At 62.6% G+C, this 26669-nt stretch overlaps 4 protein-coding genes across 11 annotated transcripts; all 4 read left to right on the top strand.

Annotated features, from left to right (window-relative positions):
- The first annotated feature begins 1188 nt into the window (after nt 1-1188).
- NEMP1 (nuclear envelope integral membrane protein 1) lies at nt 1189-6276 on the top strand. 2 transcript variants are annotated; one of them, XM_051641528.1, is made up of 10 exons: nt 1189-1309; nt 2264-2385; nt 2488-2698; nt 3000-3072; nt 3229-3322; nt 3477-3591; nt 3774-3999; nt 4255-4428; nt 4699-4901; nt 5432-6276. In XM_051641528.1, exons 1-9 carry the CDS (start codon nt 1225-1227, stop codon nt 4898-4900), a joined length of 1302 nt encoding a protein of 433 aa, XP_051497488.1. In that variant the 5' UTR covers nt 1189-1224; the 3' UTR covers nt 4901; nt 5432-6276. The 2 variants fall into 2 exon arrangements, with proteins under 2 accessions (XP_051497488.1, XP_051497487.1); XM_051641527.1 differs by lacking the exon at nt 1189-1309 and adding an exon at nt 1697-2066.
- Nucleotides 6277-6775: 499 nt separating this feature from the next.
- On the top strand, nt 6776-14688 carry MYO1A (myosin IA). The gene is made up of 29 exons (XM_051641450.1): nt 6776-6852; nt 7971-8114; nt 8254-8369; nt 8552-8646; nt 8757-8861; nt 8937-8983; nt 9137-9200; nt 9268-9366; nt 9447-9550; nt 9628-9775; nt 9856-9974; nt 10057-10143; nt 10252-10317; nt 10439-10543; nt 10822-10884; nt 11018-11218; nt 11361-11587; nt 11662-11862; nt 11955-12048; nt 12236-12385; nt 12475-12543; nt 12739-12825; nt 13048-13122; nt 13225-13356; nt 13476-13582; nt 13650-13782; nt 13851-14003; nt 14074-14201; nt 14465-14688. Exons 2-29 carry the CDS (start codon nt 7992-7994, stop codon nt 14586-14588), a joined length of 3222 nt encoding a protein of 1073 aa, XP_051497410.1. The 5' UTR covers nt 6776-6852; nt 7971-7991; the 3' UTR covers nt 14589-14688.
- A 2705-nt stretch (nt 14689-17393) lies between these two features.
- TAC3 (tachykinin precursor 3) lies at nt 17394-18513 on the top strand. 5 transcript variants are annotated; one of them, XM_051641509.1, is made up of 4 exons: nt 17394-17708; nt 17813-17909; nt 17991-18020; nt 18093-18513. In XM_051641509.1, exons 1-4 carry the CDS (start codon nt 17607-17609, stop codon nt 18209-18211), a joined length of 348 nt encoding a protein of 115 aa, XP_051497469.1. In that variant the 5' UTR covers nt 17394-17606; the 3' UTR covers nt 18212-18513. The 5 variants fall into 5 exon arrangements, with proteins under 5 accessions (XP_051497469.1, XP_051497467.1, XP_051497468.1 ...); XM_051641507.1 differs by having other exon boundaries at nt 17991-18513; XM_051641508.1 differs by lacking the exon at nt 17991-18020 and having other exon boundaries at nt 17813-17990.
- Nucleotides 18514-18815: 302 nt separating this feature from the next.
- ZBTB39 (zinc finger and BTB domain containing 39) lies at nt 18816-26232 on the top strand. 3 transcript variants are annotated; one of them, XM_051641504.1, is made up of 2 exons: nt 18816-18856; nt 20304-26232. In XM_051641504.1, the coding sequence occupies exon 2, from the start codon at nt 20413-20415 to the stop codon at nt 22549-22551; it is 2139 nt and encodes a 712-aa protein (XP_051497464.1). In that variant the 5' UTR covers nt 18816-18856; nt 20304-20412; the 3' UTR covers nt 22552-26232. The 3 variants fall into 3 exon arrangements, 1 of the variants encoding a protein (XP_051497464.1); XR_007891719.1 differs by lacking the exon at nt 18816-18856 and having other exon boundaries at nt 20050-23555; nt 23664-26232; XR_007891720.1 differs by lacking the exon at nt 18816-18856 and having other exon boundaries at nt 20050-23839; nt 24667-26232.
- The last annotated feature ends 437 nt before the right edge of the window (nt 26233-26669 follow it).

Raw genomic sequence — 26669 nt, 5'->3', positions numbered from 1 at the left:
CCGGGCGCCTGGCGAGGGTCCAGCCGCCCCCGCACTGCTGCCCGGAGGGGCCACGGTGGCGCCCGGGGAACGTGGAGGGGCCCGGGGCACGTCTCGGGGGCTGGTGGGTGGCAGCGGGGACTCCCCCACGGATGCAGTTCCCGACGCGAGGGTCCTGCCCCAGCTCCCCATCCCCCCGGTCTGCTGCCCCCATCCCACGGCCCCCGGACCGGGCGTCCGGCGCGGCGGGGCCGTTCCCAGGGCCGGCTCTGCCCCCGGCTGACGCACATCCTCCGCCCACGGCCCCGCCGCTTCCCGGCTCCACCGCCCACGGCTCGGGGGGCGTGCGGGGGCCGCCCGAGCTCGCTCCCCGCCCACGGGCGCCGACTCACCCGGCGACCTGGCGCCCCCAGGGGAGGGGCCCGCGCGGCCGCGGACAGCCCCCTTCAGGGGCTGGGGGAGCCCCCCAGTCTCCCGCACCGGGGGAAGGGACGCACCCTGCACCGGGGAGAACCGGGACACCGTGCACGGGAACGGGACGGTCATGGAGCCCCTTGCTGAGCCGTCCCGCCGCCCGTGGGGTGCAGGACCCCCCCGGCCCGCCCCACTTCCCCCAGGGCCGCTCGTCCCCTGGCCCGGCTCAACGGCTCGGCCGAAGAAAGGCCTCTTGTCCCGGGCCCACGCCCGCCCCCGGGCCGGCCGAGAGAAGCCCCGGCAAGACGGTGACGGGAGGGAGCGGGGGCGGCACCGTCCTGAGCCGCGGGGCAGGGGGCGCTGAGGGGCGGGACCTGCGGGACCCCTCCTCACAAAAACAAAGCGAGAGCTCTTCCTGATAGGAGGAGGCTCTTGTCAATCAGGCTGGAATCGCGAGGGGGCGGGAGGGCTTGACGGGCCGTGCCTGTCCTCTGATAGGCTGAGAGGAGTGTCTGTCAGGGCCGTTACTAAGGCGGGCCTCACGGTTGCTGGGGTCTGAGCGTGTCTCTGGATTGAATGGCGCTCTCCTTGGTCACCGTGGTAACCGAGGGCGGGACCATGCCTGCTTGTTGTCTGAGCTATGCTGATAGGCTGCAGGCCCTGTCAATCAACGCTTCTGGCAGTGGGTGGGGCGAGCAAGCCCATCGAGCCTTCCGATAGGTCGGCTCAGCCGTCACTCGACGGTGACGCCACCGCCTCCCGTCGGCGATCGTTGCCAGGCGGGTGGCGGCGACGGAAGCGGAAGTCGTTGGTGCGGCCGCGGCGGGAGGGATGAAACCGGCTCCGGGGCGGCGGCGGCTGCTGGCGGCGCTGTTGCTGCTGCTGGTGCCGCTGGTGCCGCCGCCGGGGGGCGCAGGTGCGCGGGGCGGCGACAGCACCGGGCGGGGAAGCGGGAGGGGGAGTCACGTGTCCGCGGCGGGGGGGGCCGGGGCCGGGGCCGGGGCCGGGGCCGGGGTCGCGGTCGCTGCCGTCCTTGGGGAACCGGAGCCGCTTCCGCAGCCTGCTGAGGCCCTGGCGGCCCCACGGTCGTTCGGACCGGAGTGGAGCGGGCTGGGAGCGGCGGTGCCGGGCGCCGGGCAGGGGTTGACAGGGCCGGGTTCCGCCGCGGCCGCCTCTGTCCCTCCGGGCTCCTTCAGCCCGTCCGGGGTCGGGTCCCTCCGGAGGGGCCGCTGCCTCCGGTCCCCGCTCGGTCGACCCCCGGCTGTGCCGCTGGGGGAGCTGCCCGGTGCCGGCCCAGGGATCCCCTTCCCGTTCCCTTTCTGCATTTTGGCTTCTCCCCCTTCTGCCCTCGGCAGTCCTGGGAGAGCAGCTCCAGCCCATCGCTTAGCACCCACCGACACACCCCTCGGCCTGGGGGAGCACTCCGGGACCCCCAGAGCCCGGGCCACCCCTTTCCAGGGCCTCCGGTCTTGTGGGTGACAGCGAGACCTGGCACTGGGACTGTACGGGCTGTCGGTGTCCAGATCTGCTGGAGCGGCTGGGCCCTCTGGGGGCTCCGGAGGGGAATTCGTGCATGAGGCCGCTCGGGTCTCACCTTCCCTGGGATGGGGGCGGCTCTAGAATGAGGAATCATGCGGGAAAGGACAGGAGGTTGCTGTTCCTGACAGTCCAAGGTATGGGATCATCCCAGTAAAGAACCAGAGAGCACATTCCAAGGAAAACAGAGGAAGGACTTTTATCTTTTTTTCTTTTTTTAGAGTATGTTTAGTTGGGGGAACTCTGGGAAGGGAAAGTGGACCCCTGTGTTTTGGTGGGTGAAGCAGATGGGGGCAGGGGCCTCTTAGTGCTGAGTCCCCTGTTCTGCTCACAGGTGCCAAGGAGTTGGTCACCCCACTCCTCGAGGGCCGTGTGTACCAGCACTCAGACACACACCACTTCTGCTACACCAACACACGTGTCCCACAATGGCACGAGATATGGACCAGGACACAGGTGAGGGGAGGGGGCAGCTCCTCCTGGGAATGGCCGAGAGCTCCTGGCCCTGCTCCCGGTCACCTCCTGCTCACCTCCCAGTCACCTCCCTCCTCCATGCAGATCCGGGTCAACAGCAGCCACATGTTCCGAGTCACCCAGGTGGACAGCGAGGAGGAGCTGGAAGGGTTTAGCGTATGGGATGTCGTCTCCTCCTTTCTGAAAGAGAAGCTGAATGACACCAGCATCGATGTGGATCTTTACAGCAACAAAACCTGCCTGAAGGTCGAGCTGTTGGAGGCTGGAACCACCTACTCCGTCATCCTCTTCCGACGTACGTCCCCTCTGCCAGGGGCTCCTGGGGCAGGAGGGGATCTGGCTGCTCCAGTGCTCTCAAGGGGGCAACAAGGACCTGGCGTGGGGAGCTTGTGGTCTGAGGGCCAACAGAACTTGGGAAGAAGAATGAGCCTGAAGAAGGGAGCATGTATTCATCCAAGGGGATGTAAAGTGGGGGGATTCAGGGCACTTGGAGGTTTGCCTGGGACCCTGACCCGGTGGCTATGGGGCAGGCTGGAGCATGACCCAGAGGGCACCATGCCCAGGTTCCTCACAACCTGGACTCACTCTCTTTCCAGGTTTTGACCCTAAGCTGTTCTTGGTTTTCTTCCTGGGCCTGTTACTGTTCTTCTGTGGGGACGTGCTGAGCAGGTGAGTCCCCCATGAGCTGGGGACAAGAAGGGGTGTGTGGGCAGTGTCTGGGTGGCTCCACAGGCTCCCAGGGGGTTGCTCCCACTGGTGTGTTTGCTCCCAGTGGTGTATTTACACACAGGCATCCCTAAGCTGTAACACGTGTGGTCTCTGTAGGAGCCAACTCTTCTACTACTCCGCTGGGATTAGTTTTGGCTTGCTGGCCTCGCTGCTCATCCTTGTCTACATGATGTCCAAGGTCATGCCCAAGGTGAGTGTCTGGCTGGGGGGAAGAGTCCTCACAGCACCTTTCTACACCTGTATGGTTGTTCTGGCCTTGGGGTGCTGGGATGTGGGTCTGGCAGCTGGGGGGAGGTGGCCGTGGCTGCCTGCTGCCTGTCTGGAATTCATGTCTCCTCTCCTAGAAAAGTCCAGTTTATTTCCTGCTGGTAGGAGGCTGGTCCTTTTCCCTCTACCTGCTTCAGCTGATCTTTAAGAACCTGCGGGAGATCTGCAAGTCCTACTGGCAGTATGTCCTAGGTAGGTGTGAGCCCTTGGACTCTCCTGTTGACGGGAGCTGCAACGTGCAGGTGGAAAATGCGGAGGGTTCCTGCCCACCTCGGCTCTGAGTGGGGCTCCTGCCTTAGGCTGAGCTGCAGGCCTGGCAGATGCTCAGCCGAGCTGAGCCCACTGCTTTGTGCCCATCCCTCTGCTCCCCCCAGGGTACCTACTGCTCGTTGGGTTTGTGAGCTTCGGCGTGTGCTACAGGTACGGCCCACTGGAGAACCAGCGCAGCATCAACCTCCTCTCCTGGGCCCTGCAGCTCCTGGGGCTGTTGCTGATGTACTCGGGCATCCAGATCCACCCCATCGCCTTGGCCTTGGTGGTCATTGCCATCTGCACCAAGAACCTGGACTACCCTTTGCAGTGGGCCTTCACTGCCTACAGGTGAGGGCTTCAAGTACCATGGCTGGATCCTGATTCTCAGCTGTTGTGGGGCCTGGATGAGCAGCTGGATGGTCTGTGCTGTGGAACCAGGGCATTTTCACAGGGGTCTGGGGCTGGGATGGGTATAATGGGGGGACTGTGGTTGGTGCAGGAGAGTGCCCTGCTCCTCCTCAGTAATGAGGAGCCAGAGGGATGCCTGTGCTGGGGGTCCTGCCTGGGCTGTGTGGGCTGTAACTGCTGCTGTTCCCCTGGCAGGAGAGTGCAGGGAGCCAGGCACGGGCTGAGCCCCCCTCGCCTGCTGACTGAGGAGGAGTACCGGGTCCAGGGCGAGGTGGAGACGCGCAAGGCCCTCGAGGAGCTTCGGAACTACTGCAGAAGCCCAGATTTCTCTGCCTGGACTGCAGTCTCCCGCATCCAGTGTCCCAAGAGGTAAGGTCTCCTTGCAGTGTGCTGGGGGTGGCTGATCTGTGTGCTTCTGAAAGCCCGGGGTCAACTCTATGCTGCCACCTCTGGCTTTAGAGACAGGGAGAGGAAGGCACAGCAGGTCTTGGTGTGTGGGAGCAGGGCGTGCCTTGGGGGAAGGACAGATAACGCCCGGTGCTGGCACTGAAACTCTTCACCCTGGCTTCTCGTGAACCAGGGCCTTGCAGGCACTGCCGGGCTTGCCCACAAAATGTGCTGCTTTGTGGCTCTTCCCAGGTTTGCAGACTTTGTGGGTGGCTCCTGTCATGTCACCCCCAATGAGGTCTCTGCCCACGAGCGGGAGTATGGCCTGGATGGCATCTTCCTTGAGGACCAGCTTTTCGAGGAGGAGGAGGAGGACGAGAATGAGGATGATGACCTTTTGGACAGGAATCACAAGAGTTACTCCCTGAACCACAACCACCTGGATGCTCGTTGAGGTCAGCAGCCCTGGGCCCCTGGAGAAGAGGGCAGAACTGCTGCTGCTTCCCCAACACCTATGAAACACAAAGCAGCATGTGCCAGAGGGATGTCTGATCCCAGTACCCCCATCCCAATCCCACCCCAAACTGGGTGGCTGTGAAGGCTGCAGCAGAGCCTGTGGGAGAACAAGGGGGCTGACACCCTTGTCTTCCCTGGGCAGCTCCTGCCAGACCACAGCCTGAGGCTTCTGTCAGTGCAGGGGAGGCGCGGGCTGTGCCACCACTGCCTGTGGGAGGCTGGTCCTGTCTGAAGGTGGACCTGGCTCTTGGTGTGGGTGCTGGTGAGCTCCTAGTGCATCACCTGAAGGGGAGGGGCCTCCTTCCACAGCCTGGTGCTGACCTGGCTCCTGCAAGCTCCTAGAGCCCCTTCCCTCAGCACCCAGGAGCCCCTTCCTCAGCCCACTGCAGTTTGTTGTCAGCACCGCAGCTCTGCCAGGAGCATCTTCTGCTGGGGCAGGGATGGAGTGAAAGGTCTGTCTTGCCTGCAGGTGTGTGAGAGTGACATGCACGAGAGGAACTTTGGACCTGTCCCACTGCTACCTGCGTGCTCAGCATCTCCTGCTGTGGGGAGGGAGTGGGCAGCTAGTGACCTCCTCTTCCTCCTGATGATACCAAAGATGCCAGATGGCTCCAGCTGGTTGGGCTGTGCCTCTGCCTTGGTTTGAATCCTCCGTGGATACCAAAAACCCCAGAGTGTCTCTGGTGGACAGCCCCTTTGTGTGTGTGTCACAGAGCCTGGGAGAAGGCACCTTGCAGCCCAAGACCATACTTGACCTCTCTCGTCCTGTGCCACAGTCGTCTGGACCCTCCCTGGGCTGAGGATGAGTGTGGATGTGCTGCCTCCTCCCTGGTGGCTCCATGCTGGCAGCTCCTTGTCTCCTTGGAGCTGGTGCCTCCCACCCTTGGCTTGCTGTTACGTGGGGCCTGGCCCCCCTGTGCTGCTCCCCCAGCCAGACCAGGCAAGTGATGGGCCAGCCCTGCCTGTCCCCATGCTGGGGAGGGGGCTCAGTGCAGCCGGTCCTTGGCCTTTCTGAAGCACAAAGCTGGCACGGATGCCCAAATCTATGCAAGTTTCTAAGCAATAAATCTGCCCCACGGCTGCTCTGCTGCCGGGGCCTGCGCTCCCGCCTCGCTGTGCCACTGCTGCAGCTTTTGCTGTTGGTTTGTTTCTGTCCCAGGTTTACCCCCTTCCACTTTCCTCCCTGCTCTGTATGAGCAGCACCTGTTACTGTGTGCCTCTGTTCCTGTGGCCCTCCAGCCCCTCTGTGTGGTTAGCAACTGAGTATATTTTTAATAAAGATGTATTTTCCAGGTGATGAGCCTGGTTTGTCCATCCCGTGGTGACCCTGGAGCTCACCCTTGGCTCTGGCTCATCTGCCCATGGGAGCCTGCTCTTCCGAGGATGCTGCATGGTGCTTGCACACAGTCTGGGCCCCTGGGTGCTGTGTTCCCTGGGGCAGCCACAGGGCAGGACAGAGCCCAGTCACAAGTCTCACCCCAGCTGTGCTGCAGGCAGGTGCAGCCCTGGGTGCTCCCGGCTCTGCCTGTACCTTGCCCCGCATCCCGCAGACCTGGAGGACGCTTCCTGTGTTTGCTCTGCTGCCGGTGACCGTCTCTGCTTGTTCCTGTTCCGAGCTGCCGGGGCAGGGAGAGGAGCGGAGCCGCGGGGAAGGACGACCTAGCAGCACTGGAGGCCGGTGGGCAGCCTGGGGCTGCTTCCCAGCGGCTGCTGCACTGCGTGCCTCAGTTTCCCTGCCTGCGAGTGGGCGCGGTGCCCTGAGGGAGGTCCCTCCGCCCCCCCGCCCCTCTGTGGGCCGGACTGGGCCAGTACCGGGCGCTGGGCTGAGCCTCGTGGTCCCAGGCAGCTCCAGCTGAAGCCACTCCAGGAGCTGCTGCTCTGCACCGGGAGGTGAGTGCGGACCCCTCTACTCCCAACCCCTAGCCTGAAGCAGCCAAGGCCCCCACATTCCAGGGCTGGCCGGGGGCACCTTGTCCCCACAGCCCCCACCCTAGGGCACCCCCATCCCAAGGGACTGTCACCCCGTGGACACGAGGAGCTCTGAAACCTGGTACCGTAGGGAAGGCGGGTGAGGGCAGGGCTGCCCCTGGAGCTGCGCTGGGGGGTCTCTTGTTCTGGCTCCCACCCGTGCACGACCAGCAGCACAGGGGACTCAGTGCTGGTGCCCTGCGCAGGGGGAGGCTGCAGGGACACGCGGGAGGCTCTGCCATCCTCTTTAGAGCCTGCTGCCAGCAGCGCAGCTCCTGATCGAGCCATCTCCATCACCCCGTTTGCCCTATCCTTCCCCACCTCCTCGCTTGTGAACTTTCCCCGGGCTCCGATAAGGGTTTACAGCCCTGCGCCCAGGGTGAAGGTCACCAGGGAAGGTGGCTGCTCCGTCAAGGACGGGTGAGGGCTGGGTGGGGTCTCTCGTGGGAGCCCTCGGGTGCTCCTTGCCACAGGGCTGAGCTCTCCCGCCCCGGACCTGTCCCTTTCCCGCCCCGGCGTCCCCCTGCCAGGAAGAAGAGAGGAAGCAGAGGCTGAATTCTTCCCTGCCCCAAGAATAGGATCCAGGTGTCCGCGTTTCCTGGCCTGGCCCCCGCTTCCTCGCAGTGGTGGGCAGGAGCCCGGCGTTCTGCCGCCCCACTCCGAGCCCCCATCCCCACCGTGTGGTCCTGGGTGCCAGGGTGTCCCAGGAAGGAGCCCTCAGTGCGGTGCGTGGCTTGTCCCTTGTCCCCGCGGGCTGCCAGCCCAGCGCAGTGCCTGGGGGAGCCGGAGGGGATCAGGGAGTTGCCAAGGTCCCAGCTGCGTCCCGCTGGCCAAGGGCCACATCCTGCCCCTCGCCGCCGGTGCTTCGAGCCTTGCCCCGCGTCTGTGCCTCTGGTGCTGGGACACCCTGTGCTCCCCAGGGCTCTTCTCAGACCCGCAGGGGAGGGAACAGCCAAAGCCTCAGAGCTACTGAGGAGCAGAGGGTGTTTGGGAAAGGGGCTGCCTGTCCCTGGGCTGCAGCCCCCCCTGCTCTGCCGCAGCTGCCCCGGAGCCTCCCCGCCATGGAAGCCACCACCTCGCTGCTGGATGCTGCGGCCGTCGGGGACCTGGTGCTGCTGGACCCGCTCACCGAGGAGTCCCTGCTCCGCACCCTGCAGGAACGCTTCCAGCGCGGAGACATCTATGTGAGCAGCGGGCCAGCGGCCGGGGTGGGCAGCAGAGGAGGGCGAGGGGCTTGGGGTGGGCAGCAGGGTCCAGGCTCTGTGGGGAGAGTGCCGGAATCTGGGCTGGGTCCTGCACGCACACTGCTCTGCTCGCCCGCAGACGTACATTGGGAGCGTGGTGATCTCGGTGAACCCGTACCGCTCCCTGCCCATCTACACCCCCGAGAAGGTGCAGGAGTACCACAACTGCAGCTTCTTCGCCGTGAAGCCCCACATGTGAGCATGGGGAACCTGGTAGCCCCCTGGGGTCCCTGTATCCTGCCAAGACCTTTACCCACTGGCGAGCCTGAGACTTCAGGATCTCGGGGAGTCCCCTCAGGGCCAGCTCCCAGCCCCAGTGGGGGCTCTTGGCCTCCCCTGAAGCCCTCAGACCTCCCCTAACCCGTCCTCACCTCCAGCTATGCCATTGCTGATGACGCCTACCGCTCGCTGCGGGACCGGGACCAGGATCAATGCATCCTCATCACTGGCGAGAGTGGGGCTGGCAAGACAGGTAGAGCCAGGGCTGCTGCCAGGCGCTCGCTGAGCTGAGAGGGGGTCATGGGATGAGTGGGCACTGCCCTGACACCCACCATCCTGGCATCCCTGGCCCCTTGCTTACAGAGGCCAGCAAGCTGGTGATGTCCTATGTGGCGGCTGTGTGCAGCAAAGGGGAGGAGGTGGACAAGGTGAAGGAGCAGCTCCTGCAGTCCAACCCCGTGCTGGAGGGTAAGCATCCCACACCTGTCCCTGGGCTTGGCACAGCCCTTCTGACCACACCATCACCCTGTTCTCGCCCCACAGCCTTTGGAAATGCCAAGACCATCCGCAATGACAATTCGTCCCGATTTGTGAGTGACTAGGGAACTGGGGTGGTGGAGTCAGCAGGACCCTGTGGACCCTGATGGGGCAGGAGGCACCACAAGGCATAGAGATGTGGGGAGCAGAGCTGCCTCCCCCCCCCCCCAGGGTCCCCCTGTCCTGATCCCAGCCCCCTTCCTCAGGGAAAGTACATGGATGTGGAGTTCGACTTCAAGGGGCAGCCCCTGGGAGGGGTCATCAGCAACTGTGAGTACCGATCGCCCATCCCTGGGTCCCACCCTGCACACCCCGGTGATGCTGACTTTGCCCACAGATCTGCTGGAGAAATCCCGGATCGTCCAGCATGTGAAGAGCGAGAGGAACTTCCACATCTTCTACCAGCTCCTCGCCGGGGGCTCAGCACAGATGCTCCGTAGGTCCAAACCCTGAGCACGGTGGGTCAGGAAGGGTAGGGGCCTGGGCGGCCATAGCTGACCCACCTCCTACCCCCAGAGCAGCTGAAGCTCCGCCAGGACTGCAGGCACTATGTCTACCTGAACGGGGAGAGCTCCGACCTGCCCGGCGTGGACGATGCGGCCAACTTCCGCGCCATGCAGGTACCACCACAGCACCCCCCCCCCCCAACAGCCCGGGGCCATCCCCATCCTCCTGATCTGCCTCTCTCCATCCCCAGGATGCCATGAGGGTCATCGGCTTCTCACCCACCGAGGTGACGGCGCTGCTGGAGGTGACGGCCGTGGTGCTCAAACTGGGCAACGTGCAGCTGAGCAGCAGCTTCCAGGCCAGTGGGATGGAGTCCTGCAGCATTGCTGAGCCACAGGGTATGGACAGGGCTGGTCCACAGTGGGCTGGGGTCCCCCTCAGCCCCCAGCTCAGCCGTGGCACCACCACCTCCCTGCAGAGCTGCAGGAGATCTGCGAGCTGATTGGGCTGGACCCTGGCATTCTGGAGCAGGCGCTGTGCACCCGCACTGTGAAGGCGCGGAACGAGACAGTGCACACCACCCTCAGTGTCCCCCAGGTGAGTGGGACCATCCCCTGCCATGGGGCTGGCACCTGGCAGCCCCCGGGAGCCGGCACAAGCCCCTCACCTCTTTCCCCAGGGCTACTACGGCCGGGACGCGTTGGCCAAGAACATCTACAGCCGCCTCTTTGACTGGCTGGTGAACCGCATCAACACCAGCATCCAGGTTAGCGCCCAGTGGGACAGGCACCAGCCCCCCTACCCTGGACAGGGGCCTGGACCTTCACCCCACATGGGGCCAGGACAGAGCTCAGCACTCCACTGTCCCCCCTAGGTTAAGTCAGGCAATCAAAGGAAGGTGATGGGTGTCCTGGACATCTATGGCTTTGAGATCTTCCAGGTGAGTGCAGGGCTCACCCAGACCCATCCTGCTGCTGGGGGAGGCTGGAAGTGTTGGGTGGGACATGGGACAGGGCTGAGGGCTCGGGCACAACCTGCCACACAGGACCCTTCTCTTGCAGGATAATAGCTTCGAGCAGTTCATCATCAACTACTGCAACGAGAAGCTGCAGCAGATCTTCATCCTGATGACCCTGAAGGAGGAGCAGGAGGAATACATCCGAGAGGTACCCTGGGGCTGGATGTGGCCCCTTTACCTGTGCCAGAGCATGGCCCAAAGGAGCCTTGGCCCCCCAGGGATGGGGAAGTGCTGGAGACAGCTCCACACCACGTCCCTCCCTCACCCCGCTCCCTGCCGGGAGCATATTCAATAGCAGGAAGGCAGGGAGGGATTCAGGATCCTTGTCCCTGTGGCCGGATGTCCTGTTCCTGCCCCACATCAGCTGGGGATTGTCCATGGGGCAGAGTCTATGTGTCCATCTGTCTGACACCTCTCTGCTCCCAGGGCATCAAGTGGACCCCAGTGGAGTTTTTTGACAACACCATCATCTGCAACTTGATCGAGAATGTGAGTTGCCTCCCAGTGCTGGGGGGGTCTAGTTGGGGTCCCAGCTGCCCCAGCAGCAGCTTGGGCTGAACAGAGTCCAGAGCAGCCCTGGTGTGATGGGGCCACTTGGGTGACACTGTCCCCCATGGTGCAGAGCAAGGGAGGGATCCTGGCCATGCTGGACGAGGAGTGCCTGCGGCCTGGTGTGGTCAACGAGGACACATTCCTCACCAAGCTCAACCAGCTCTTCGCCACCCACAAGCACTATGAGAGCAGGGAGACCCAGAACGCCCGGCACATCATGGACGCCAGTCTTCCGCCGCGGTGCTTCCGCATCCACCACTACGCTGGCAAGGTCAGACAGCAGCCGCAGGCACCCACCAGCACCCACAGCTGGGATCCACAGTCCTCTTCCCAGCTCTGCATGGGAGATGTGGAGCTGCCAATTAAATTGGAACCAGCAGCCCCCAGGGTACTGACTCTGCTCCTGTGCCCAGGTCACCTACAATGTGACGGGCTTCATCGAGAAGAACAACGACCTGCTCTTCCGCGACCTCTCACAGGCCATGTGGGCCGCCCGGCATGCACTGCTGCACTCCCTCTTCCCCGAGGGAGACCCCCAGAAGGTATCCCTCAAGCTGCCCCCAACTGCTGGCTTCCAGTTCAAGGCCTCGGTGGCAACATTGATGAAAAACCTCTACTCCAAGAACCCCAACTACATCAGGTACTGGACAGGGGGAGCCCTGCCCCTGGCTCTGGTGCCAGTGGGATCCCCCCAGCCCACCACTGCCCCCCCAGGTGCATCAAGCCCAACGAGACTAAATCAGCGATGCTCTTCACGCCGGAGCTGGTGCTGGAGCAGGTCCGGTACCTGGGGCTGATGGAGAACGTGCGGGTGCGGCGGGCGGGCTACGCCTTCCGACAGCTCTACGGCTCCTTCCTGGGGCGCTACAAGATGCTGAACCGCCGGACCTGGCCCCGCTGGGCTGGCAGTGACAGGTACAGGGCTGGGCCAGCCTGAGGGCGTCCCGTGTCCCCCCCAGCCCGGAGACTGCCAGGCTCTGACCAGCCTTGCCTCCCCCACGGTGCAGGGAGGGAGCCGAGGTGCTGCTGGCGGAGCTGCCGTATCCCCCCGAGGAGCGGGCGTTCGGACACACCAAGATCTTCATCCGCTCGCCACACACGGTGAGTCTAGGCATGGGGAGTGGGGGGGGGGGGGCTGCTGTGGGGCCCCATGTGTCCTTCAGCCCCACTGGTGGCCCTGAGCCCATCCTGGGGGCTCTGGGGTGATGCTGCAGCCCCCAGAGATGGCTCCCGGCTGGGGGTCCCTGTTCCTGGTGGCTGTCCCAGCACTCATCCTGGCTGTCCCCAGCTCTTTGACCTGGAGAGGCGGCGCCAGGAGCGCGTGGTCCAGCTCGCCACCCTCATCCAGAAGATTTTCCGGGGCTGGCGGTGCCGGACCCAGTACCAGCTGATGCGGAAAAGCCAGATCATCATCTCTGCCTGGTTCCGGGGCAATGCGGTGAGGAACAGGGGGGTCCTGCATCCCCAGGTAGGGCATCCCAGCTCTCCCAAGCCCTCTGGCTCACCCCACCCTCTCCCCCCCTGCAGCAAAAGAACAAGTACAAGCAGATGAAGCGGTCGGCTCTGCTCATCCAGGCGTATGCACGGGGCTGGAAGGTGAGGGCTGGTCAACCTAGACTGGTGACGTGGGCAGGGCTGGGGGGTCTGCGTGCCCTGTAGTGAGACCAGACTCATCTCTTCCCCTCCATCTTCTATCCTTCTCTCCTGCCTCTCTCCTGCCTCTTTCCTTCTTGCTCTGTATCTGTGTTGGTCTCCCCCCACCTTGGGCTCCCGGGTTCTCACCCCCCGCAGTCTCGCCGGCTCCTCCGGGAGCTGAAGTCCCAGCGCCAGCGTCACACTGCAGCCGCCACCATCGCTGCTTACTGGAAAGGGTTCCAGGTAATGGGGCCAGCCCTGCTGCCTCTGTCCTGCTGTCCACACCGCTGTGTCCAGGGCTGTCTGTCTGTCTGCCCACCCTGGCTCCTGCCCACCCTGTCGGGCTGGAGCAGCTGTCCTCTCTGCTGGGACCAAATGGGGATGTGGAGGGGGTGGGTGGGTGCCCCCGGGCGTGGGTGGGGGGCGAGGTCCTGTGTCCCCACAGCTGACAGCTGTCTCTGGCAGGTCCGCCGGGCATACAGGAGATATTTCCGCTCCGGGGCCAGTGCCTGCCTGGCCAACTTCATCTACCGGCGTCTGGTGAGTGAGGCTGGGGGAGAAGGAACACGGCACCTTCCCAGCCTCTCACCTCAGGGCTGGACCAGGGACCTTCCCAATGCCCTGCTGTGTTGCTGCCCCCAGGTGCAGAAGTTCCTGGTGGGGCTGGAGAAGAACCTGCCAGTGTCATTGATGGACCGGACCTGGCCCCCCCCGCCATACAAGTTCCTGGCCAATGCCAACCAGGAGCTGAAGAGCATCTTCTATCGCTGGAAGGTGGGAGCTGGGGAACACGGTGGGGGAGCAGGGGGGGCTTCATTTGGGATCTTGCATCCATCCATGCCAGCCCCCACCAATGGTCTTCAGTGACACCAAATCATCCCCTCCCTCGGCAGTGCAAGAAGTACCGGGAGCAGCTGACGCCACAGCGCAAGGCCCTGCTGCAGGCCAAGCTCTGCGCCAGCGAGCTCTTCAAGGACAAGAAGACCCTCTACTCCAAAAGGTGCTGGGCAGGGGCTGGCAGGGGGGGTGTGCAAGGGGCAGCACTGACTGACAGAGTCTGTCCCCAGCCTGCAGCAGCCCTTCCAGGGTGAGTACCTGGGGCTGACACAGAACCCCAAGTATCAGAAGCTCCAAGCTGTGGCCAAGGACAAGCTGGTGATGGCCGACACTGTGAGGAAGGTGAACAGAGCCAATGGCAAGGTGAGCCCTGTCCCCATCCCCCCTGCACTGGAAGGCATGGGGCTGTGCTGACCCCCCCCCGCCTGCAGACGGTCCCACGCCTGCTGCTGCTCACCACCAAGCACCTGGTCCTGGCCGACCCCAAGGCCGCCCAGCCCAAGACCGTGCTCAGCCTGGAGGACATCCGCAGCGTCTCTGTCACCCGCTTCTCTGATGGCTTTCTGGCCCTGCACCTCAAGGAGGTACCCAGGGAGGGGGCTCCTGGGGACTCAGGGGCTCCCTGGCAGGGCTGACAACCCCCTCTCCCTGCAGACCTCCACGGTGGGGGCCAAGGGTGACTTCTTGCTTGTCAGTGACCACCTCATCGAGCTCGTCACGCGTCTGCACCAAACCCTGCTGGAGGCAACAGCCCAGGAGCTGCCCCTGCACATCACCGACCAGTACGGGCAGGACTAACAAGGGCAGGGCGTGGTGGGAAGGGACGGGGCTAATAAGGGCGTGGTTCGAGGCAGAGCTCACACGGGCAAGGTCTGTGCTGTGGGGGCGGTGCCTGACAGGGTGGGGTTCACTTGGACTTTGGCTGAAGGGTCCTGATTGGCTGCGGAAGGCAGGCCCCGAGGGGTGGGTGTAACAGAAGCATCTGATTGGGCAGGAGGTGGGCGGGGCTGGGCGTGTCCTCACCCACACCCTCACTCTCCCCCAGGTTCTCCACCCGCTTCCAGAAGGGCGACGTGGCTGTCACCATCGTGGAGTCTCCCAAAGCGGGCGGCGCTGTCCCGGTCTGCAGGAAGCGGGGCAGCCACAAGATGGAGATCTTGGTGCACTGAGGGGAGCCCTGTCCCCCTCCGGGACCCCCACCCACCACCTTGTGTCATTCCCCTGTCCCACTGGGTCCTTACACTGCCCAGGAATTGCTGCAAACCCATTAAAGAGATGCTCCGGTGTCAGCACCCGGGAGGTGGTGTGGTGGGTGCCCCCCATTACAGGCAGGGTGGGGGTCTTGGTCATGCTGGAGCCCCAGGACACAGAGTTGGGGGCAGAGCTCAGCACGCTGCAGGGATGGCGCCCCTCGGCTCCAGCCCCCCCGCCTTTCCTGCTGCTTGATTGCAGCCGGCACTCGGCTCAGCAGTGATTGGAAAGGCCCCAAATTGCAGCCACTTTTCCCATTATGGCAGGAGCAGCTCGCTCTGCTGCAGAGGCAATTTCTGCGTGTCTGGCATGTGAAGTCCCCAGCTCCCATCTGTCTGTGCTGGCTATCCTTGCCTCTTATCCCTGTCTTTCCTTGCCCAGGGTTCCCCCCACGCAGGGTGGTCCCTGCTGCATCCCCACCTTGCCCAGCTGCACCCACAGCCCCCCCGGCTGGTGCTGGAGCTGCATTTGTGGGCCAGGGCTGTGGTTGGAGCACAACAGGGTGACAGAGAGGTGCCACTGCTGCAGCCTAGGTCCCTCTGCCTGTTCTGCAGCCCCCAAGAGCCAGGGTACCTACACAGCTCCTTCAGCAGCCCCCCCTCTCCTCCCTGGGCTGCCTTTTCTCTCCTGAGTTCATCAAGCTCTGAACGAGAGGGTTTTTTTCCTGTCCTCACATGTCACCTGCGGGAGCTGACAACTCCTCATCACGTCAGCATTGGCACCAGGTCCCAGGTGGGCCCCAGAGCATCGACACGGTTTGTCGTGCATGGGGGAGCACGTGTGGGCACACATGCCAGGGCGCTTGGGCAGCGCATGCATGGGGGGACACACGTGTGTGTGTGTATGTCTGTGCACGCATGCACATGGGACTTGACGGGGGGATGTGCCCCAGCCCTGAGGCCTCCCCTGTCCCCACCATGGGCTGTGTCACATCCCAGCACAGAGACCTTCACGGCGAGGGGCAAACACCATAAACAAGCCCGATGCAGCCGCCGGCCCCGCGGCTCTTCACAGCTGCATCACACTTGGCACCACACAAGTAGGTGTTATTAATTAGTTAGGCCATCTCTGGCCAGGCTCCGATTTAATTACCATCCCCAGCGCTGCAGATGCTGCCCAGCCCCGGGCTGCGCTGCCACGTGAGCTGCTGCCAGGCTGGCACGGCTGCCTGTTGCTCAGGCTGAACGCGGCAGCTCACGCTTCTTGGCCTGTGTCTTCTTCCATCCCTCGCACCCCTCCGCTCCCCCCGCCTTTCCTCCCCATCCCTGCACAACCCCAGTGCTGGCCAAGGCAAGGGCATGGAGGCAACTGGGCAAGGGGGGTTGGGATGCAGGACCAATCCCATGTCCCCAGGAAGGGGACTGGTGCTGGTGGCCCCGTTTTGGATCACAGAATGCTCTGGGGAAAGGCAGCCCCGTGGGGCTGGATTTGGGGCTGCCAGGGCCCATCGTGGCCAGGAGGGCTCCCCACAGACAGGCTGGGAGCCCAGAGCAGGGATGGGGTACACAGGCAAGGTGTGAGGTACAGAGAGTGTGTGCGGCTGAGTCACTGTATGTGAGTGCAGATGAACACGTGTGTGTGCACCGTGTGTCTGGTGGGAGCCCAGCAGATCCCACTGTGGCACGAGACCTCCCCCAGCTACTGAGAACCGTTGATGGCTGTGCCATCATGGCAGACAGGACTGCTGCCACCGTGTGTGTCCCCACATGTGCCGACAGCTGCGTCGTGCTTGGGTGTGTACATCTCCCCATGCCTGCTTGTGAGGAGAGGCCAGGGGCTGCATGGGCATGGCACCTGTGTGCTGGCCCCCTACCACGGAGCACAGTGGGGAGGCTGGTGTGCCTGCGTGGGTGCACTTGTGTGGTGGTGTGACTGCGTGTGTAATGGGTGCCTGTTGGTGACACAGTGCCTGCGTGGGCGTGAAGCTGCAGGGTGAGGGTGCCACCCCCCCCAAGGCCCCCATTGGCGGCTCTCCTCTTGCCCACCCACGCTGTGCCATGGGCAGAGCCCCTTATTTAACTGCCACAGCAGCCAGCACCCCAGCACTTCACTGACAGAGCTGTCGGCACAGCCTGCACCCGCTGCCCACCGTGCCACAGCCACCAGCAGCGAGGGACCCTCAGCCCCCTGCTCCACTCCTGAGGGCTCAGCAGGTCTGTGCCCCCATGACACCCGGCCCTAGGGGCTTCCTGGGGGGCAGCTGCCTCCTGTCCTCACCTGGTTCGGGCTGGGAGAAGGCAGAAGGGGGGGGGAAGTCAGTGAAGTCGCTGGGGTGGGCACGGCCTGGCAGAGATGGAGCGAAGATGCCACTTGAATTCAGGGAGATCTGGGAGGTGTGGGGGGTCTGTGGATCTTGCACGTCTGGGTCTGGCATCTGTGTGTGTACCTGGGTGTGCGTCAGGGGACGTGTGTGTGCTCTCAGACGTCTGAACCCCTGTCCGTGAGACCGTGTGTCCGCGCTCAGGCTCTTGTGGGTGCTTGCACAGGGGGGCTGGTCTGTGACCACGGGCACAACTGGTGGCATGAGACCTCCGGGTTTGCGATGGAGCCGTGTCGCCCAATACCCCTCGCAACCCCGCGATGCGTCTCGCTTAACATGCTCCCCGCCGCCCCCCGTAGGGCAGCCTGCGCTGCAGCCCCCTCCCCAGGAAGCTGGCAGGGTGCTGCCCGCCAGTAACTAGCACAGGTGGGGGATTTAATGGGGCCCACCCTCTTCCTGCCCCCGGAAGCGGCGCCGTTCCTCGGGCCGCGCACACGGGCAGGGGTTCAGCTTTGCCGCCAGCTCCCCCCTGGTTCCCGTGCCGTTGCTTTCCCTCCCCAGCGCTCCGCCCGGTCTCGGGCTCGTCCCGGGCTGCCCCGCAAAGTGGGTTGGCTCGGGACGGCCCCGGACCCCCACAGCTCCGCCGCTGACCGCCGCCCCCAGGCCCCCCCCGAGGATGAGGAGCCACCGGGCGCTGGCCGCGCTGCTCGTCCTGGCGCTGCCGCTCGCCCTCGCCCGCCGCCCCTCCGCCCCGCCCGACCCCGCGCCCCCCGCACAGGTAGGGCCGTCGGGGCGCCGCCGGGGGGGTCGCGGTGCGCGGACCCTGGGTCCTCAGGACCCCCCGGACGCTCCCGACCCTCTCACCCGCTTCGTTTCCCGCAGGGGATGCCCATCCCGGAGCCGCTGCCCCGCAGAGCCCGCAGCAGCCCCGGGGCCGCCTACGCCGCCCTCCTGCGGCTACTGGAGGAGGAGGACGCCGGTAAGAGCCGAGGGGGCTGTGGGGGGTCCAGGTCCGGCCCCCGCCTCACTGGCGCCGCTCACCCTCCGGGGTCTCTTCCAGGTGCCTCCGCGCCCGCCGCTCCGCAGAAGCGTAAGTCCCGCCCGGCCCCGGTGCCGGGCCCGGTGCCGGGCCCCGCGGCGCTGACGGCGGGTCTCTCCGCAGGGGACATGCACGACTTCTTCGTGGGGCTCATGGGGAAGAGGGCGGCGGGGCGGGGAAGCGGCGACCCGTCCCCCCGCTGCTCCCCGGGTACACTTGCGGACGCGCAACGGGCGGTCTGAGCGGCGGGGGGGGACGGGGACTGGTCGGGGCGCGCCCCGCGACCCCCATCCCCGAGGGCCGGCCCGGGCCGTGTCCCGGGCGCGACCCACGTTCCCGGGAGCTGCGCTGCGGCGGCAGAACCGGCAGCGGGGCCATCCCGGCAGCGCCGCCGCCCACGGACCGCGGAGTCGTCCCGGGACCCGCCAGGGCACGCGCCCTGCACCGACCCCCACGAGTGGCTCCGGTCCCGTGTGGGCACCTGTACACGAACCTCCAGACGTACCTGTAAACATCCCCCCGAGCTGGGCGGGACACGCGCACCGACCTCTCTGTGCCTTGGCTGCGCCGCCCGGGACAGCCCGCGGGGAGGGTCTGGGGGAAGGGGACCGTGGGGACGGGTCCGGGGGGAGAGGTCTGTGGGGGGCGCGGGGTTGGGGACCGTCTGCTCTTGGGCAACAGTGACCGGCCCCTGCTCCCCGTCTGCTCCCGGTGATACCGGTGTCTGTGCCCGGGTCCCCCCGGTGTCCTCCGGGCCGCCAGGGGGCGCTGTGATCCCGCCGCGCGGGCGGGCGGAAGCGGCGGCGGCGGCTCCGGCGGGGCCGGGGCGGGGGGCGGGTCGGCGCCTTTGTGTGAGCCGAGCCGGGATGGTGCGGGGCGCCGGGCGGGTAAGGAGCCCTGCCGGCCTCTGCCTGCCCCCGCGGGCCCTGCGCCCGGCACCGGGGGCCCCGCGCCGGGCCCCGCGCCTCCCCCCGCCGCGGGCCTCCCGCGGAGCTCCCCGGGGCCTCCCGCTGCCTCTCGGGGGACCCTCCGCCCCGCCCCCCCCCACTCCCCCGGAGCTGCCCTCACCGCGGGCCCCTCATTGTCCCGCCGTGGGTTTCCACAGCCCCCCGCTGTCCCGCGTGGCTCCTCCAGCCCGCGGGGTCCCTGCCCCTCTGCCCCCCTTTGCTCCTTTTCCTCCTGGGGCAGTTCCGGGGTTTCCCGCCCCCTCCTCGCAGGGAGGGAGCCCCTCCTGCCCCCCTCCGGGGCCCCTCTTGCCCCCGCGGCTTCCCGCTGCCCCCTCTCGCGTCCCCCCCAGCGCCCTCCGGTCTCTTTTCCCTACTGCCCCCGGCCACCCCCGCAGGGATCCCCACCTGCAGGAATTGCCCCCCGCTAGGTGTTTTCTGGCCTGTGGAACGTTTCCCCGCCAGAGCCTTCCCTGGCCATCCTCATCCTCACCTTCCCACTGCTGCCTTCTGAGGCAGGAACCATCGCTGTCTCCATCCCTGTCTCCTTCCCCCGGCGTCCCGGGGCAGGAGCCAGCCCAGCCCTTCCCTCCTGCAAACTCCTGCTCTCTCTTACGGGCCTTTGGGGTGGTTGTTCTGTGTGACGGGGAGAAAACGGCCAGGAATTAGGGACTGAGCTCATTGTGTGAGTTTATTGAGTCCCTGGGCAGCCTGAGAGCCTGTGAGTAGGACAGGGTGACAAAGCAGGGGGACAGGCTGGAAGAACAAGCTCAGGTGGGAATTGCCAGTGTGGTGGGACAGGTGTCTAGTGGCAGCCAGGCAATGCTGCGCAAAGTGCTGCAGAGAGCACTGGAATGTGCTGCAGACCCTGGTCTGCAGGGAGATCCCAGGGGAACCAGAGAAGCTGGCATGCCAGGGAGAATCCGGAATGAGATCCCAACTGGAACCAGACAGTACCTGTGTGGGTAGGGGAGAAATCTGAAGTGCAGGTGGGAAGTGGTGGTGGCTGGAGGAGATGGAGCAGTACATGGAACCTGGATCTCTGCCCTCAGGCAGGAGCAGCATCCAGTGGCTCGGAAAGGGGGGATGTGTGTGCCACAGCCACAGCTGGGGCTCAGCTTCAGAACTGAGCAGAGCTGCAAGGCAGAGGGGCCTGGGTCCTTGCCCCCCAGAAGCGGGAGCTTCAAGCTGTCACTGGCAGAGTAAATGGTTTTATCTTGTCTGTTCCTTTTTCCTTTGTGCGTCTTCCAAGTTACGTGATTTGAGTCAATCTCCATCGAAGCAGCTGTGTTGCTGCCTCTCTGTTGTTTGTCAGGGAGGTGGAAAATTTGAGGTATAACTACAGTGGTGTCTCTTGGTATTAACATTTTTTGTATTTCCCTCCCTCTAGAGCCCCTTGCCCTGCCAGTTCCTGCATGCCAAGCACCTTCTGCTCACGCAGCTGATGAATGCGTGAAAAAGCAGCTGACCAGGAGAGGGACTCGTAAGCAGCTGCTAAGATGGGCATGAGGATCAAGTTGCATAGCACCAATCACCCCAACAACCTGCTGAAGGAGCTCAACAAGTGCAGGCTCTCTGAGACCATGTGCGACGTCACCATCCTGGTGGGCTCCCGCTCCTTTGCTGCACACAAGGCTGTTCTGGCCTGCGCTGCCGGGTACTTCCAGAACCTCTTTCTGAACACAGGGCTGGACACTGCCAGGACCTACGTCGTGGATTTCATCACACCAGCCAACTTTGAGAAGATCCTCAGCTTCGTGTACACCTCGGAGCTCTTCACAGACCTCATCAATGTGGGTGTCATCTATGAGGTGGCAGAGCGGCTGGGGATGGAAGACCTGCTGCAGGCCTGTCACTCCACCTTCCCCGACCTGGAGAACTCAGCCATCACCAAGCAGCCCTCCCTGGCCACCAGCAAAGGCCGGTCAGGTCCTCTGAGCAGCACCTCCTCAGAGCAGAGCCATTCTTTGGGTGAGGTCCGGAGTGGTGGGGAGCACTTTGGCCCCGAACGGAATTACCTCCTGCACGGGGAGGTGTCAGGCACCTACAAAGAGGACGACAGGAATGCGGTGAATGAAGCCAGCCAGGCTCTTCCCCTGGTGCACCCACAGCAGCCTCCCAAGGCAGAGCAGGAGCTGGATCAAGGGCAGTTTGCTCCTGCCACGGGCATGGCCACCCAGCCCAGCCTGGGTGGTGTGAACATCGTGGTTCAAACCAGCACCAGCTCCTGCCAGCAGTACAAGGTCCAGAGCAATGGTGACTATGGCAAGGCTGGCTTCTTTACCCCTGATCCTTCCCTGGATGTCTCCACAGGGAGCAATTCCTGTCCCAGTAACAGTGACCACTCCAAAGAGCAAGGCTTTGGGCAGATGGATGAACTTCAGCTGGAGGATCTGGGTGAGGATGAGCTGCATTTTGAAGATGCCAGTGAGGAGCTGGGCCCATCAGAGGAGGTTATTGAGCTGAGTGATGACAGTGAGGAGGAGCTGGCCTTCGAGAACGACAGCCGGGATAGCAAGGCCATGCCCTGCCAGGTGTGCAAGAAAGTCCTGGAGCCCAACATCCAGCTGATCCGCCAGCATGCTAGGGATCACGTGGATCTGCTCACCGGGAATTGCAAGGTCTGTGAAACCCACTTCCAGGACCGGAACTCCCGGGTCACTCATGTTCTGTCCCACATTGGCATCTTTCTTTTCTCCTGTGACATGTGTGAGACCAAGTTCTTCACGCAGTGGCAGCTGACCCTCCACCGGCGGGAAGGGGTCTTTGACAACAACATCATCGTCCACCCCAGTGACCCCCTGCCCGGGAAGGTCACAGTCCTTGGGGGGGGGCCTGGCTCCGAGCTGGCCTGTGCTGCCTGCGGGAAGCCACTGGCCAAGGATTTCCACACCATCCGCAGCCACATCCTGGACCATGTGAACTTGAAGAGCCAGATGTGTTCTGTGTGTGACCAGAGGCACCTCAGCATCTGCAGCCTGATGTGGCACACCCTCTCCCACCTGGGCATCTCGGTCTTCTCCTGCTCTGTTTGTGCCAACAGCTTTGTGGATCGACACCTCCTGGAGAAGCACTTGGCCGTTCACCAGAATGTGGAGGAGGCTCTTTTCCGCTGCCACTTCTGTGGCCAGAGCTTCAAGCTAGAAGCAGCCTATCGTTACCACGTCAGCCAGCACAAGTGTGGGGGCAGCCTGGACATCCGACCCAGCTTTGGAGACCGGCTCCATCCGCAGGGCCTGCCGAAGAGAAAGGTGCCAGAGGAGTTCCTGAGTGAAGACCTGGGGCTGCAAACCCAGCCGGGCAACAGCAAGTACAGCTGCAAGGTCTGTGGGAAGAGGTTTGCCCACACCAGCGAGTTCAACTACCACCGGCGGATCCACACCGGGGAGAAGCCCTACCAGTGCAAGGTGTGCCACAAGTTCTTCCGCGGCCGCTCCACCATCAAGTGCCACCTGCGGACGCACTCGGGAGCCCTCATGTACCGCTGCACCGTCTGTGGGCACTACAGCTCCACGCTCAACCTGATGAGCAAGCACATCGGGGTGCACAAGGGCAGCCTGCCCCCGGACTTCACCATCGAGCAGACTTTCATGTACATCATCCATTCCAAAGATGCGGAGAAGAACACAGACAGCTGATGGGGTGAGGCAGGGCCAGCAAAGGAGCAAAAACTAACTACAGAAGCTGTGGAAAGAACGTCGTTTATTTTATTTAATGGTCAGGCATCATGGAGGCAATCCTCCTTTTCTATTTTTTTATTATTTTTTTTGGCCTTATTAGGGCTTTGTAGATTGGTGGCATTGTACAAGTTAACAGCACGTAAGCTACATCACTGTTTCTGAGAAGTCTGTTGTGTTTACTTACCTCTGGTCCTGTTAGAGGACATCTAGTTTTGTGTTTTTAGCATTTCTCACTAGGTTTTCAATCTAGATTTTTATTTTATTTTAACCTTTTAGCCCACTTGACTAGGCTAACCCTCAGTTTGAGCTTGCCCACAAACTGATGCTGCTAAGATTTTTCACACCTGACCTCAGTAGAGAGGGACAGAGCTAGAGCAGGATGATGCTGGACTCGAAGAGAAAAAAAAACAAAAACAAAAAAAAGGAAGGAAAAAGGAAAAAAAGGATTTGTTCTGGGCATCACTGGGTTCTGCTGCTACTGCGAGGAGATGAGCAATGTCACAGAGTCAGCCCTGAGGCTGTTCCCTTGGAGGGTAGAGGAGCAGCACACCCGTCAGGAGAGGTCTGGGCGGAGGCACGGGGGGTGCCCAGTGCTGCTGGGACAGGGATGTGCCACTCATTCCTTCCTGGTGTCCCAGAGGTGGCGGAGGGACAGCGCTGCTGCCAGGAGCCAGAGCAGCAGGGCAGGTGAGCAGAGGGATCCCTGGAGGAGTCACTGGACTGGAGCAAGCAGGGAATGTGTCATGGGGCCAACTGCTACTGGGAGAGGTGATGACACAGGCACACCAGGAGCGTGCTGGCATCTCCTCGGCTCCTCTGCTGATGGAGTGGTGCGTGTGGTGCTATGTCCATGTGGTGCATCCCAGGACTGGAAGTGCTGGATGCCAGAGAGCAGCGGTGCTGCAGCTGCGCGGATCCCTGCAGACCAGAGGTGATGAAGCCATTGCCTTAACTCCCGTAAGGTACTTTATGAAGGACTCCTCTCTCTGCTGAAGGGTCAGTCCCCTCCTGTGGCCGCTACCGCGGATCACTGCATCCCAGCCGTGTCTCGTGATGAACGTGTGTTGCAGGATGTTGTTCGTGCCATATCTGTTCGTTCATCCTGTCTGGAATGGTGCTGTACCCTCGACAGGCGCCAGGAGCGGCAGCAGTCTGACCACTGAGAGCCTCGGCTCAGCCTCCCTGGGACATCAGGTGCAGGATGGGGGCTCCTCGGGACGGGGGGTCTTCTGGCTGTGCTGGCGAGGTCAGTGTTTACACTGGGAAGGGTGTGGATTGTTTTTTTCCCATGTTATCCTGCTGTGGGGCCGAGGTGGAGAGGAACAAATATTTTGGATGCCGCAGCATGATTGTGGCTGCCCTTGGGTAACTCGTTCTACCTCACAAACAGGAAGTGCTTGGGGCTTTCAAGCCACAGTTGTGAATTGGCTCCTGTGCTTCTGAAAAGATAATGCTGTTAGGAAACAAAACTCATGATTTGCAAACCCCATAAACTCATCCCGCTTTCCCCTCTTCTGGAAGGGACAGCCCATGGCAGAGGAGTGGTGCGGGTGGGATGCGTGGTTGGTGAAATGGGAATTCCTGGGGGTTGCTCCCCTGCGCCAGTGTGGCCTTGGGCAAGTCACTTCACCTCTTTGCCTCAGTTTCCTCGTCTGTAAAATGAGGGTGGTGGCACTTGTGGCACCTACCTACCTCCCGGGAGTGCGGCGAAGGTTGCTGCTCGTACCTGCCAGGCATGGTGAGCACATCCCAGGGAAGTGGCAACCTCCGTCCTCTCCTATACCAGTTCCTCAACCTGGTGGGGTCATCCCTGTTGCAGGGAGGAGGAAGAGACTGAGGCTGTTGGGATTTTGTGTCCTTTTCCTAATATTGTGTAATATTGGTTGGGTTTAGGGCCAAGTGACTTGGCCCTGGGGAGCGTTCATCTGAATTTGTGCTGGTTTCAGTGCCTGGAGCCCATTTCCAGAGGAGGAGGGGCACCAATGCTGATCCTGGGCTGGCTGGCCTGTGCTGCGTCTGCTGCCAGAGCTCTGGTGTCCACACTTTGCTCTCATGGTGCTGTTTGGTTGCCAGGGTGCAGGTGATGGTGTCCAGCTGCTTTGAAGAGCCACGTTCAGCCTGATAAGTTTAAAAATCTCGTTTTGAGAAGGCGCTCAGGGGAATGGTGCTTTGCTGGGGACTCCTCTGCACTCCCCAAGTTACATGGTTCCTTTCCTTGTCGTGGTGGTGGCAAGATGGGCTGGTGGATGGGAATGGATGTGACCTGCTCTGCTCTGGAGCTATGAAGGATGTGGGAGTAGGTGAGTCTTGGAAGAGCCTAGTCCTTGCAGCCTCAAGACCCTTCTAAAATGTCCCAGGAGCTGGGATCAGCTTTTGGGTGAGTTGGGGTGCTGCCCCACAGAAGTGTCTGCAGCCCCATATCTCACTAAGCTGTGAAGCAAAAGCCTTTTGTGCACATAAACCAAAAAGTGAAGCTTTTACACTGAAACGGTAACGGGCAAGGCAAGTCCACCCTTCTGGACCCAGGGTTGGGAAGGCAAAAGCCCGCCCTGTTTCCTGCTAGAGGTTTGGGTGTGAGGACGGGGTCAGTGCTTGGTCCCTGGCATTTCTCTCTTGGATTCTTTCCTGTGTTATAACAAATTATTCCCATGTGGAACATCCTGAGATCAGCAGCGAGTCCTGATTGTGGAGGGGATGCAGGGGTGGATCTGGACCTGCAGAGCTCCCGCACTGCTGCTGCTCGGAGGGGTTTTCGCAACAGGGGTCAGAGACCTGCACTCCCCTCCCAGCAGCATCTTGGGCCTCTCTGGGCCAGTGGCCAGTGTCAGGGCTCTGTTGTCCCAGTCCTCTCAGCAGCCTGGGTATTCCAGAGTCTGGCCAGCCTGGCTGGCAGCTCCAGGGTTCCTGCTGAAAGCCATGCAGGTGGAGCCATGGGGCTCATCCTGAGTCCCTGCAGAGGAGCCGTTGCTCTGGCCTGGCTGTGTCACAGTGGAGGCACCGGTGACAGCCAGAGCCGAGCGTGTGCCAGGGCTGGGCCAAGCGGTGCCGGGGGAGCTGGGTGGGATCCCAGCTCCTGGCTCCATTCCTCACTCGCCTCCTGGCCTCCCTTTCCCTCCCTTGGTGTGGGGACAACACTTACCTACCTCTCCCGGGGTGGCTGTGAGGTTCAACTCATGTTTGCAAAGTGCGCCGGGACCCGCGGGGTGCGGAGGGGAATCACTTCCCCACGGGCGGTGCCGGTGGCGTCAGGAGAGCAGCCAGATCACGGCACTTCATGGAAGTCCTGACAACCCCCCTCCCAACGGCAGCGCCTCGAGACCACTCTGACCCCGGCTGTGAAATCACAAAGTTCAGTTTTGTTCTCCCCTTTCTCAAAGGATCCAGGTCTCATCAGAATGATGAAGCAGAAGAAAGAAAAGAGTTGAATTGCTGTCTAACCTTTTTTGTTAAGTTAATAGTAGGTACTGACCTCCTGATATTTAAGTGTTTACTATCTATTTGCTGTAAAGTTTTGTATATTTTGTAAACTTCCCCCCAAATAGTAGATGTCTAAAATCGTTGTACATCGGGTTCTTTTATACTCCATTGTTCAGCACAAAGTGTGTTTTTTATTTAGAATAATAAAATGGAAAATGTTGACCTCTTGTTCCTCACTTCTTTGTAAAACTTGTTCCTTTCACTGTGCAGATTGTCACTTTTGTCTGTCCAGGACTTGCTTTTCTCCAGCAGCAAAACTCCCCTCAGGGCTGGAACCTGCCCCTGAAGCCCTGCCAGGGCTGCCCCCTCTCACTGCTGGAGCTGCTCAGGCAGAGCTTCCCTGGAGAGTCAGGACTTACCCCTGTCACCAGCCTGTGACCAACCACAGGCACTGGAGGTTAGTGCTGGGAGGGTGGTCCAGGGGTCTACAGCCAGTGAAGGAGCCTGTAGCCAGGCCAGTTACCCCAAGAGCTGGTGAAGGTGTTAAAGGGAGACTGAGGGACCGGATAAAGGGTGTGCTGGGCTTCCAGCCCAGGTCATTGTGTGGGGTGAATGAGGGTTTATTTGAGGCTATTCTCCCTGAGATCTGTGGACAAAGA

Source organism: Apus apus, chromosome 28, assembly GCF_020740795.1.
Source record: "Apus apus isolate bApuApu2 chromosome 28, bApuApu2.pri.cur, whole genome shotgun sequence".
In the NCBI taxonomy this organism is placed as follows: domain Eukaryota; kingdom Metazoa; phylum Chordata; class Aves; order Apodiformes; family Apodidae; genus Apus; species Apus apus.
This window is presented reverse-complemented; position numbering and strand designations above follow the sequence as displayed.